The sequence below is a fragment of the Sparus aurata genome, chromosome 5 (assembly GCF_900880675.1).
Source record: "Sparus aurata chromosome 5, fSpaAur1.1, whole genome shotgun sequence".
Lineage (NCBI taxonomy): Eukaryota > Metazoa > Chordata > Actinopteri > Spariformes > Sparidae > Sparus > Sparus aurata.
This window is the reverse complement of record NC_044191.1, coordinates 17,464,610-17,478,258: the sequence shown is the minus strand read 5'-3', so window position 1 is coordinate 17,478,258 and position 13,649 is coordinate 17,464,610. Positions and strand designations below refer to the sequence as shown.

Here is a 13,649-nt window from a genome sequence, read left to right as displayed (position 1 = left end):
ATGAGAATATACTGCTTCACAACACAATTATACAAAACTGTCCCAAAGAAATGAATCTCAAATGCTCACTACCCACATTTTCACCCAACAGAAAAGACAGAGAGCAAACTGATGGCACTGACTCCTCAAAACACACAACCAACTGAGCAGAAGAGACTGCAGCCCCCTTATATAGCCTCCCAGCTGACTGATTGCAGCCAGCTGAAGGAGAACATCACAGGTGCACCCAATAGCTTCAGATTGCCCCTGACCTGGATCTTGAGAAATCCCTGTTAATATCAGGATATTGGGGATTCTCTGATCTGTCTATAACACAGGAAAATAAAGAATATAACAGAATATAAGAATATAAGAATATAAGCAAAAGAAACAAAATACATACGATAATCTTTCAGTGCCACCTGCTGGATATATCAGACATTACAGCTCTATATTCATTGTGCTTTAACCAGAAATTCCTCTCTTTAAAGCTATTCTTGGGACTATTTTGTCTGCAGAATTAATCTCTGACTAAAACGGCTCATATTAGCAGGGATAGACACATTGCTGTTGAATTGTTTAACTTAATTTAACTTAACTCACTGAAGTCCTTGTATGCTTCAGTTCAACCAAAAACTTTTTCCTTATTCTATTTTTAGAGGCTTCAAGATGTAAAAATCATCAATTAATAAATGAGAAAACTGGAAAATATTAGAAGTATAAAAGCAATAGATTGTGTTTTCTGGTTCCTCTCCTGTTAATCATCTCAGGTCTCAAGAATCTTTGGATTCTTCATGGTGCTCCTGTGACCACTGCACTAAGCTACCAGGACACTGGTTAACGTTTTGTAGAGGTTTACAGCGGTCAACAATTGCCCTGACTTCTCCAATCTGAACACCGTAGTATTTCCCAGTAATGACAGTCCAACTGGTTCTCCCATTTTGGTAGGTGCGTGTCAGTCGGGCTGTGTATGGGATGTCTAGCTTGTAATTATATCCCACCATACGGGTTGTGCAGGAGTGGTTGGGTGGGACTTTGAGGTCTACGGTAACAGAGTGCAAGTTTTCCTCTATCACGGATTCCCCCTGGAAGTACTCCACTGTTGTCTGAATACTAAACTCAACTTTTTTTTCAAAGAGAAAGGGAATTTCTGCTTTGATTGAAGTTTGGACACCAAAAGTGCTGAAGAAACCAGTGTCCCACCTGTGTTCCACTGTGTTTGTCTTTGAAAGTGTGACTCCTTTCCCAACCTCACTGCACGCATAATTGGTGATGGTAGAGCTGCGCATGGTCTCTGGAGGATATTGGAAGATTATACTACTTTCAATTTTATACTTGACATCAGAGATGTGCTCACTGATCACATCCTTATTGACGGTCAGGACTTGGTACCCCTTCCGGTAGTAGTACTCTTTGTCTTTCCAAGGTAGGAAAAACGCCCTGTGCTTGGGATGCACCTTCCCAAGCCCATACCTGTTCATCCCAACATATTTGTCACCCCCTTTGCAGGTCCCAACTGAATTCTGAGGCACTGATCCAAAGGAACCAGGTTTCCACTCCAGAAACTCAAAGTTATCCTTATTAACTAGGATCTCAAAAGGGGAACAACGATACGCTCGTCCTGCGAAGGGGTAGTGGCAGTACGGACCCATTCTGGGGTTGTAGAAACCGGCCTCACATCTGTATTTGCAGATGTAGTCGTAACGACGAGTATGCCGATTGTATATGGCAACAGCTCCATCGGGAAGAGAGCCTTGCCAGGTTTGCCACTTCAGGTTGGCACTTCCAAAGTCGAAGGGTAAAGGCTGACTGCGCCTGCTCGCAAGCTCCACAGGAGGAAGGAGGAAACCTTCATCTGTTTGCATCGGATCACTACCATTGATTTCAGGAATCTTGTCTTCCAGATCTGGGTCCAAGTATGAGACTGTATTAAAAAAAAAAGGAAAATACACTGATCAGCCAAAACATTAAAACGACTGACAGGTAAAGTAAATAACATTGATTATCTTTTTACAATGCAATGTTGTGCTGAGAATAACTTGGGTCCTGGCATTCATGTGGATGCCACTTGACACACCTAAACACTGCTGTAGACCAAGTACACAGTAGCAGACCCTACTGCCAGTAACCCCCCTCGAAGGACAATGCCTCTTCCCACAAAAACTGCTTTGGAATGGCCCAAGGAACGTGACAAAGAGCTCAAGGTGTCGACTTTGTGGCTTAGTGTAATGAGTCTTTAAAAACCAAGAGTCTACAGTTATGCTAGTTAGGTTGGTATTGCTTTTGACGATAAGGTTTAACAGTATATGGTTGTATACTATGTCTAAAAGTAATATTACAGGTGTATTACTCAAAAATCATACTGTAAAAATAAAATAGATCTATTAAGAATAATGGATAGTTTGACCAGTTTTATAAAAAAAAAAGTATTTGATGGTTTTGATATCCAGACAGAAGTCTCTCTATCCTGACAGAAAACACTGCTCCTGCACTGCCTGAATATGTGTGTATGTATATATACATACACACATGCACACAAATTCAGGCAGTGCACAATACAGGAAAGGCAAAAAGCATAATATGACCTTTTTAAGGCCGTATGTAGGAAGTACTTTAAAGTTGTCAGAGCATTTAACAGTCGTCTCTGCAGCTATCTTGTGAATTTATCACCGTGCCAAAACCAGTCCTGGTATTCCTCTGCTTGTGTGGTTTATGAAATAATCACTCGTCCTTCCTTAATTTGAATTCTGGCAAATTACCAGGTGTTTTACTGCAGCATTGTTTATCCGTTCATATTAACTGCACAGTCTTGTTTTATTGTGTGTGTTATTTAGGGCATTTAGCAGACACTTTCAAATCCACTTACAGTAATTCATATATACATTTATACACTGATGGCGGTGGCTGCCATGCAAAGAGCCAATCAGCACATCAGGAGCAGTTTGGGGCTCAGTATCATGCCCAAGTATGACAACAGGGGAATCGAATCGAACCGAACCAGTTACCTTCCGATAACAAGACTCTGGCTGTACCCCTTAGTCACAGACAATGTTTTTAATATCGACACAACAAAATTTGTGTTAGTGAGCACTGAAAATAAACAGATAAATGACAGCTGAAGACAGATCAACAAGAGAAATTAATAACCAATAATTACCATTTATGTCTTCTGTGCTGTTTATAGTATCAAGAGAACTGGCTGAGGATAGAGCCAGCAGGGAAAGCAGTAGCATCATTGACAGCTTCATCTGGAGTTGAAACACAGAACAAAAATCAATGAGCTCATTTTTTAAGTTTATAATCAAATCCTAAAACTAACACTGGTGAGGAATTATCAGCTAGGAGGAATCTCTGCAGAATCATGTAATATATTGTCTTGCTGCAAAATGAAAACATATTAAATAATTCACAATAACAAATATGAATGCAGTCCTGATGGCTCAGTCACATTAATGGGATTTAATAGAACTTTGGATTTGCAGAGAAAACCCCAAATAATGTTTTATGAAAAAAAAAGTTCTGCTCAATCAGTTTGGGCTATGATGGGAAAAATAAAAAAAGAATTGATCACAACAATTTTTGTTTGTTTCCCCTGATTTGAGGTGTTCAAGTAAATAAGTTGCTAAGCTTAAGGTATTTTCTAAAAATGGTTCATGATGGAATTTACCCCCTGACATTCATTTTCATAAAATACACTAAGACAACAACACAATGAAAAGTACTCACCATCACTGTCATCTGAATGTTGTTCACCTCCTGTTGACTCCAAATTTATAAGGGTGCATCAGTTTCATTTTGACTCATCTCCTCTACCATTAAACACTGTTTGGTCCAATCAGATAAGAGAAACAATCACTGAGAGGTCTTCTAACATGTCAACAAGTTGTATAAAATAAAACAGATCTGTGGTGGTCTTTCACTACAGAAAAGTGGGATTAAAAGGAAAATACTGACAAATTAAAACTCAACCTGTATTCTAAAATTTTTTGTAGATGGTAAACTTCTTCCTTCTTTAATAAACTTGACCATATAAACTACAAATCATGTTTCTAGATAGATTCTTATTAAATATTTGTCTAACTAAGTCCAGGAAAAGGATATCTGTATAGTATTATTGTACTGAGCATATTCATGTCAAGTGGGGGTTTTGTAATAATCCAGTAGTAATGCAGAACGTTATGTTATAGATTACAGTTCAGGGCACAAATAAAGTTTTCTTGTGAATAAGACTTTTTTGCACTTATTCAACAAACAAGATACCACATATAACTCACACACTCACACTCACCTTCTGTGCTCAGTTGCTACAGTGGGATTTTTCCATCAAGATCCATGCAAGAAAATGTATGAAATGATAAGTAAAAGTAAAACACCCAAAGGGGCCACTTCCCTTTTCTTTTTAACATTTAGAGTATTTTTACACTGTGGTACAAGTAATTTTATTTCAGTACATCATCTGAATACTTCCTCCACCACTGACACCTTCCTAAAAAGATGCTAAATTACCAAATCATGTTCAGAAACTGTTCCGGCTGTGTTGCTTGTTGATTGTCAGTTGAAAGCTGTTTGTATAAGAAAACCTTTGGGAAAATAAAAAAACAAGTAAATCTGGTGTGTGAAAGGCCTAAGAAATGCATTTAACAAAATGAAAGCCACAGACAAACAGGCACGTGCTGTACGCAAGAGAAACTTTCAGGCTGGGGCTGAAAAACATGATCATAAATCATGATCAAATGAAATCTCAGCTGATAAAATGATATCTAAATGTAAACAAGCCTCTCCTTCCTTGAGAGAGAAATACGTTTCCCTATTCCCTTCATCAATTACAGTAAGGTTAAATTAGATTGGTAAATTATTGATCTACTAAAGAAAAGAGAAAGATAAGGTGGTGTTAGACACACAGCACAATCATTAACTATTATTGTTTTTTTTCCAGGTTTCCAGTTGGATTGTTGGTCACCATCTGAGCCCCACCCATGCATTTATCCAACCTCCACCTACACATCCAACACAAGCACCGTCGTTGTACAACCCGGTCCCTCGGTTCCTATGTGTCAGTTAATTAACAGTGATTAAACACAGCTTTATTTAGGATTATATACCATGTTAACATAATAAAATTAAAAGTTAGAATTTCTTCTCCAAAACTACATATCACCCCTTTAAAATCACAGTTGCTGTGGTGAGGGCATATACCTGTACATGGTGCTACCAGGGCTCCACAATCAGTTATACAGTTACAATTATTATTATCTTTCAGACATAAGCTCTTTCTGAGGGGGTTTACAAGAGGCTTGAGGAGGCCACAGTCAGTTAAAATACTTCACCAATGGGCATGACTAGTGCAGGTCCAGGCGGTACTCAGCATAGGAGGGGAAGTACTAACAGGATGGTGTCAGCAGAACAGAGGGAATGTTCTGATGACACCAGGTGTAGAGAGAACTCAAGAAGGCCAAAAACAGCTTCAGGCAAACATCAGATGACTGTAAAAAGTACTGACCTCCACTGAAGGTACAGTCGAGCAAGAGCTGCATCAAGTATTCTTCTTCATGTGACCCTGCGTAAACCAGCACAAGTCACCCAGGAATCATCCGCTGCATCCAAATGGGATGAATGATAAAGATGTGTCAGCTTGTTATCAAGCTTTGCTGAAGTCTGATAACAAGCCATTGATTTGAATCAGGTGTATTGGAGCAGGACAGGTTGCCACCAGTACCCGGACTGACATCTCAATCAGGACTCATTTCCTTTGAATGTTAGAATTTCTTTAAAAAGAGCAAGTAAAATATTGATGTATGTAAACAGGCACAATGGGACTTCTTTTTAGTAGACTTCAGGGAAGCATAACAGAAAATAAGTTGCCCTTTCACTTCCATATGATAAGACCAGATGGAATAAAATCTATGTGTGGTCATGGTCAGTTTGCATATGGACAGCAAAGGCGTGTCCCCAATATTGTACTCAACTTAAAATCAGCGTTTTTGAATTAGGGTGTTTGATTGCAGCTGTGAAATCAGTTTTTAAAAAGGCAGTCATAAACTAAACATGAAGATGCCACTCTGGTGCTGATAAATGAAACCAATATGGAAGCACCAAAACCTGCAGTGCCTTGAATGGCCACTTGAGGCCGAAAGAGAGACAATCCACAGAAAAGCCGATGTTAAAATGCCCAATTTTACAGCAGAAATAAACATGCTACTGGTAAAAAAAAAAACAAAAAAAACAACCTTTTGTTGTCTGAAGCAAATGTATCCCAATCTTTTTATAACTCACTCATTTACATTATATTAAGGCTAAAGTTGAATATAATTAGGGGTGTAGCTCCTTTGGGAGAGCTAGCTGTCTGCTTGGCTTCAACTGAGCAAAAGCTAACTCCAGTTACTCAACTGTTTTTTTCTTGTATTAGTGGTATTGATGCATTTTGAAGATTATTTAATGCTAATATCAGACAAATAATATGGCTGTCTCTGCAGGTGACTGGGCAAAAAGACCGATGTGGAGGGACAGAGGCCGGTGTCTTGGATTGACGAGAGACTCTAATTGTAATGTACAACTAAATCTGTTATGTCTGCCGAATGGAGGGAAAATGTAACATTAGCCTATGATACTTCATTGACGAACAGAGAAGAGAGGGGTCAAAGAAAAGACACCGCAGGATAACAGAAAGTATCTAGTGAGTGTTACTCTGTTCAGATTGAACTCACCATCTTGTGGCTTATGTAAAATTTATTCCATCTGATTGGGGCTACAGGTGTGGTCACTGTTTACCCATCTGGTCAAAGTGAAAGTATCTACAGTGTTTGTTCAGTGACCGGGCCATGAAGCCGCTACACTATAAAAGCCTGAAGGAGACTGGAGGTGTATCAGTTGATGGACACTGGGATGGTGAGTACTCTTTATTGTGTTTTGTGTTTTCAGCTCAAGTTTTCTTTTCATGTAGTGAATAGGGTAAAAATATGACACAGTTTTAGAAAAAATTGGACTTCAGTTCAGGCTTATTCTGACTTATTTCCTGTACCTTGAGTTAAAGAAGAGTTGATTATGTTATGAATTATGAATTTTTTAGTCTCCATCAAATTCTGTACCTCCAAAATCTTTTATAATTAATATCCTTAATGTTAAAAAACAAATGTACCATGTGCAGATGGCCCAGACCACAGAGGCTTCAGAAAGTGAGTATTGAACAGAGATGTTGTTGTGTTTTATCTCCAGATGAAGCTGTCAGTGTTGTTGCTGCTGGTCTTGCTGCCTCTGTCCTCAGCCACGCCTCTGGACCTCAGAGACAACACAGTGAAGAGAAATGGTAAAAACACATGACATTATGACTTTGGGAAAACATTGAGGTGTATGTTGATCATAAAATGATGCCTATCCCTCTAAAAGACACAGTGAAACAAAAAAATATATTTCTCCCTGTCTCTTCCTCCTGATACAACATGAGGATGTTTTGTGTGGAGGTATTTACTGACCGATTCACACCTTGGAGCCATCCAATGATATCAGAGGAGTTTGATTTGTCATTATTTCCAGCGTCCATGTTCTTCCTTGTACTCAGATAACCGTCACAGTCCAAGACAATCCAAGTTCTGTCTCACTGTGACTTTAAGACATGAAAATACTTTGATTTAAATACCAATGACAGCATGCTAACATAACAATAGCAATGCTGAAATGCTAATGTTTGGTATGTAGGTTTACCATGTTGACCCACTTACTTTAACATGTTAGCAAGCTTATATTCGACAATTAACAGTAAAACAGGCTTTAGCTCAGGAGGTAGAGCGGATCATCCACTAATCGGCAGGTTGCTGGTTCAAAAGCCTGGCTCCCCTAGCTGCTTGTCGAAGTGTCCTTGAGCAGGATACTGTGTTGCAACCTCATTAGATTAATCCTCTTGGATCTATGAATGTGTTTATCCAATTTGCTTTTATAACTGTCTTGCTTCATATTCATAATTGTTTTGTCTCTGTTTTTGCACTTTCTCTCGGACCAATGCAAATCCTTGTCTCAAACTTTCCACATTTCTTTATCCAGTCTCTGAGTTGACCTCCGATGGATCAGTGCTCACAGATCGCCCTCTTCTGACTGTTGCAAGGTTGAGGCAGAGGAGGCAGGTTCAGTCTTTTACAACTCTGTCTAACAATAGCTCTAACCTGGAGTGGGTGACCTGGAACAACTCTCTCCCTAATGATGCTGTTGCAATTTACAATGGATATGTTGGTCGTACTGATTATGTCTGCAAATACCAGTGTCAGGCTGGCTTTTATAATCCTAGTGAGGGTCCTTACTGTCACTATGCCAAACCAAATAAAGAATATCTTGGTTCCCCATTTGAGATCCTGGTAAACAAAGACAACTTTGAGATCCTGGAGTGGAAGGACGGTTCACACGGTTCAGTTCCCCAGAATTCAGTCCGAACCTGCCCTGGGGTGAACATATATGTTGGGCAGAACAAATACGGACTTGGGGAAGTGTCTACTCAGAATAAGTGCTTTTACCTACCCTGGAAAGGTTCTGAATATTGGTATAGGGACTACCAGGTCCTAACCATCAATGAGAATATAGTTAGCCAGAAGATCTACGATGTCAAGTACATCACTGATGAGTCTAAAACTTTTCAGTATCCTCCAGAGACCCTGCGTAAAACAATCATCAGCAACAACGAATGCAGCCCAGTGACTAAAACAGATACCCTCACACAGACATATGAGGCACAGCAAAGGTGGGACCTTACCTTTTCTATCAGTGTGGGTGTTAGTACGAGCTTCGAAGCCGGCATCCCTCTCATCACTGAGGATGGTGTCACGTTCAGCTCTGAGGTGGCTTTCCAGTACTCTCAGGGGAACACCCGGACAGAAACTAACACCGACACTGTTACTGTGGAGATCACAGCGCCGCCAAACCACTCCTGCACTTCTACTATGAAGCGACTTAAGTACAAACTTAACATCCCGTTCACAGCTCTCTTCAGCCGCACCTACGGTAATGGGGAGATCCACACGACATCTATCACAGGAACATATGACAGCGTTCAGACAGCAGAGATTCAGGCTCTAATGGACCGATGTGAAGTTCTCAACATCTCCAAGCCTTGCACATGAAATACCAAAAGCCCACATTATGTGACACATAATGCATCTCTATATTTGATGCTTTTGGGGGGTTGGTAACCAGCTCTTGTTCCTGTGATTCTGTGTAATTTAAATGCCTTTACTGAAGACACTAAGTGGAAGCCAATGAATGAATGCAATATAATTAGTAGAAAATACAAGATCATGATGTTTTAAAAATTGGTGCCTTAATGAATTGTTTTGTTAAATATAATCACCTGATATTTCCAAATTCTTTTGTTACTCACTTGGTTTCATTGTGCAGAGTTTCACCTTTTGAAGAGGGAAAGAAGTTTCAGCTCACCTCAGATCTTAGTTTAAAAGCTTTTATGACAGTGGTTGAAACAATGTTTTGTATTATATATAGTCTGGGCTTTGAACTCCTTTTGTACAGTTTTAAACAATCTTTTTACTTTTGAATCCATGTTGTTGTACGTACTTTGTGAGTTTGTTTAAAAAAGTTTTACTAACTTAAACAGCTAAATGATGTCTTCTGAGGAGAGTTTCAGCATTAACCAAAATGTGTTTAATTCAGTTGCGAGCAGCTCCTCCATTTCTTTTGTGCATTGCATTGTGGGATATTGGTGTCTATAAAAACACATACACAAATCAATGTTTTGAACCGTTGTCAGTTTTCCAGTGTGAGAACATTCCAACCCGCTTAGATGGAGTCTGTAGTGTGGACTTCAGCCATAAGATTAATCTGTCTGTAATTTGTTTTTGAACGACCTGCTGTTTTCAGTACTTAAATACAGATGTGTGCATTGTAGATCTTATAAGAATACCCATCGCCTCTCCATGAAGGTAGAATAAAGCCTCAAAGGCTGAAACTTTGTGATCAAGATACTTTATACATTTACAGGCAGTAGGGGGCAGCAACAGAGAAATTAAGGTGGACAATGAGGTTTTGGACAAACATACTGGATTCATTATATTCACTCACATTAGTGTTTGTTTCTCTCTCTTATTTGTTTTTAGCAAAATTTTAATTTGAAGACCAAACATAAATGTTAATAAAACAAAATGGCTTCACTATGTTAAATAAATAAGGATGGCAAAACAAATCTAGTCATCTAAATAACTAAATTTAATGAGGATTTCATGCTCCAAACTTTTTATTACGTAAGCAAGCATTTACTTATTGAGGACAGCAACTTAATTAATATTTGACACGAGCAGTAAAAGTTTGTCAAATGATCAAACAATGGCTGTGAGTCCATCAATAGAGCACCATGCATTCACTTCTCTAATACAACTGCGTGAAGGACAAGGGGATAACATACAGACCTACTCAAACATATATCTTTATATAATCTTGTTTAAATAATGTAAAAGGTGATTAATTGCAGCAGTCTTCCATCATGATATATATATATTCATCTGACGTGGACTCCAGTCTTTGTAAAAGTCTACCCGAGTCGACCAGAGTCACTATTTTGATGACCTGCAACTTGACTTAAAAATAAAGTCTTAAGACGCAACTTGGACTCGGAAGTGAAAGACTTGTAACTTGTCCGTGCTCATTCCATGTTTTCAATATCAGTTTTTTAGTTGTGTGTCAATACTGTTAAAGTGATGGGAAGGAAATATAAAAAAGAATAAAACAACATTTGTTATTTGATTAAATTCATTTCACTGAATATCAATACTTATAGTACACATAAAATTAATTGTCATACCTTTTAAACAGGTGGGATACATTGGACAAAAATACTATTATTAGACTTAGATTAGATTATTAGACTTAGAATATAGACTTGTTTTTCTGCTTACCCATATTTTCCTTTCATTAAGATAGAGTTCTCAAATGTTAAACTGTCAAACTTTGTCTAAAGAAAGCACAATCTGATATTTTACAGCTTTTTAAAAGTACAATTCAAGTGCTTTAAAAGTACCTAAACCAAAAATGTTGAGGCTATCAAATCCTTTTTAATCACATGTCAATTGTTAATGTAAAGGTTATACCAAAAAAATGAAAGCTGCAAGCAGTGATGAATGGGCTCTCGCAGTCCACGCACATCGGGGCATGCTGCTGTCAGGGCTTGTTCATGCAACACCTCCCGTCGAGGAAGTCATTCCTTTATAATTCAGTGGCCTGCTCCTGCCGGTATTAAATATTGTACACTGAGGCCAGAAGAAGTCCCTGCAATCTACATCTATTTGTTTTGTTGTTCTCCGTGCAGTTTAACCAGAGGTTGAACTTCTTTATCATGGCCTCAACTTTATCTTGCACGTTGAATATGGTTGCGGAAGCCCCCTGTAATCCAAGATTAAGTTTGTTCAGGCGAGAAAAAATATCGGCCAGATAACCCAGGCGTGTAAGAAACTCTTCACCTTGCAAATGCTCAGACAAATGAAAGTTATGGTCACTGAAGAAAATCATGTCCTCCTTAATCGTCCCTTCTTGAATGTACCGCACATATACCAGGACATGTGCCAGGCCGGCTACATCTGTCGAATCATTCAGCCATAGTGCGTAAAATTCACTGGATCGTATGCGATGTAGTAGCTGTTTTAAAACGTCCTCTGCCATGTCACTGATGCGCCGAGAAACAGTGTTGTTTGATGAAGGCATGGTCTGTATATTTTTTTGGGCCTTTCCCCCCATGATTGTCCCAACCATATCTGTGGCAGTAGGGACAATTATGTCCTCCACAATAGCAGAGATGGACAGAGTACTCGACCCCAGTACTTGAGTAAGAGTACAAATACTACTGGTCAAAATTTACTCTGTTACAAGTAAAAGTAGCTCAGTCGACATGTTACTCGAGTAAGAGTGAAAAAGTACTTGCTTTTAAAGGTACTTAAGTATCCAAAAGTACATGCTTTTAGATTTACTTTAAGTAAAAGTAAGAGTAAGAGTTAGAGTAAATTTCTTATTTTTCACATCAATGAATTACTATAATTTTTTCTAAATGAATTTAAGGACATTTTAACTTTTGTTTCTGAGAATTAACTCTTTGAAACCACCTGCACTGATGTGCTTGCTTTTAGGACCACAATGTTATATAAAGCCTGCAGAAACACCTATAAAAACAAATACAATGAATGGGATCACAGGAGGACAGCAGATGTTGCAGATGCAGATGTTTATTAACAATCATTAAAACTGTAACCAAATGAACCTGCACCATCCAACTAACTCTATCATTTAGCTAAGTTGGGAACTGGAACCCCCTCAAAGACCAATGTTGTCCCCAGACTGCTGGTTGAGAATCACTACTTTACAAAAAACTACATCTGATGCAGCCATTGTCGCGGTTTTGTGTTGACAAACACAGTCCAGAGTGTGGCTACTTTGGTGGTATCCTTATGGGGAGGGATGACGTATTTACGCTTTTACGTAAATCCTCCAGATATGTACTCAAGTACAGTACTCAAGTAAATTTACTCCGTTACTGTCCACCACTGCACAATAGTGTGTGGCTTGCCACTTTTAGCCACTCAGTAACTCATCATGTAAGATGCTTGTAGCCCGCTCCTATTAATGGTATCTGTCTCCTGTATGCAAGTCTTACAGGTAGAAAGTCTTATCAATTCTTGTTCAAAAAACTCTCGTGGCTTATTTCTCAAATGAGCATGTTTCTCCTTTTTGGCCATTTATCCATTTTCGGCGGTGAACCTGGCATCAGCAACTATGTTTTCATTTTGGCAGTGCAATTACTTCACTGAACACTAGAGGGTAGCCTACAGTATGCATGACGGTATGTGTGTTTTTAGGCAATGTGAGCAGGCACAATAGACTGTATGTCTGTTTATACCATGGGCTGGGGGAATACTCGATTCTGATTGGCTGCAGGGTGTCCATTAAACCCTGATATATGGACACCTACTAAGTAGTTCCAGTCAAATTGACTGTTCACCGCTGTAAATTAATGTGCTAGCTGGCGTATCAAATCTGAATATTTTATTTCCAGCACTGAGTGCAGTCCGTCAGTCCAGTGTCTTATCCTCTGAACACCACAGGGTGGCGACTGTAACACACAAGCTGCAGAAAGTACACTTCCCTTCTAAATTTACTGATACGCGAATAATCTCACATCCTGTTCGCTGTTCAGCTCTCTGCTTCAGGCTGCAGCCACAGTAACGTTACACACGGCCGGTCATTTGTTTGTGAAAATCTTGCTATTGATTTGGGGACAGTGACATGACTGGTTAGCTAGCTGGTCTTGTTAGCTAGCATACTGTCAAATTATATTTACTGTTCTTCAACCGTACGCAATGTTATTGACTTTGAATCTTGCTAGCATAGCGTTAGCTTTCTGGCTCATCGCCGAGCGGACTAGAATATCTCCCGTTGCCAAGTCGTATCTATGATCCGTCCTATTTACTGGAGGAGTGAACAACGTCTCAGTTGCATAAGAACCTTATGGGAGGGTAATGACTGTTCCAGGTATTAGTCAAACCCTCAGGCGTTACCAGGGAAACTAAGTTATGGCTTGTGAAAAACTTTATATTTTGATTGTAAAATGCATGAAAATGTAAATTAATGGTCCAAATTTCTTTTCTTTGGCAAGTGACCATGGTATAAGCGGGATAATGCCCTTCGAGGTGTCCATA

At 39.1% G+C, this 13,649-nt stretch overlaps 2 protein-coding genes across 2 annotated transcripts; one reads left to right on the top strand and one right to left on the bottom strand.

Annotated features, from left to right (window-relative positions):
* Nucleotides 1–752: 752 nt before the first annotated feature.
* LOC115581676 (natterin-3-like) lies at nucleotides 753–1,844 on the bottom strand. The gene has a single exon (XM_030416964.1). It carries the CDS (start codon nucleotides 1,842–1,844, stop codon nucleotides 753–755), a length of 1,092 nt encoding a protein of 363 aa, XP_030272824.1.
* Nucleotides 1,845–6,797: 4,953 nt separating this feature from the next.
* On the top strand, nucleotides 6,798–9,080 carry LOC115581675 (natterin-3-like). Its single transcript, XM_030416963.1, has 2 exons — nucleotides 6,798–6,864; nucleotides 8,014–9,080. Exons 1-2 carry the CDS (start codon nucleotides 6,798–6,800, stop codon nucleotides 9,078–9,080), a joined length of 1,134 nt encoding a protein of 377 aa, XP_030272823.1.
* Nucleotides 9,081–13,649: the final 4,569 nt, after the last annotated feature.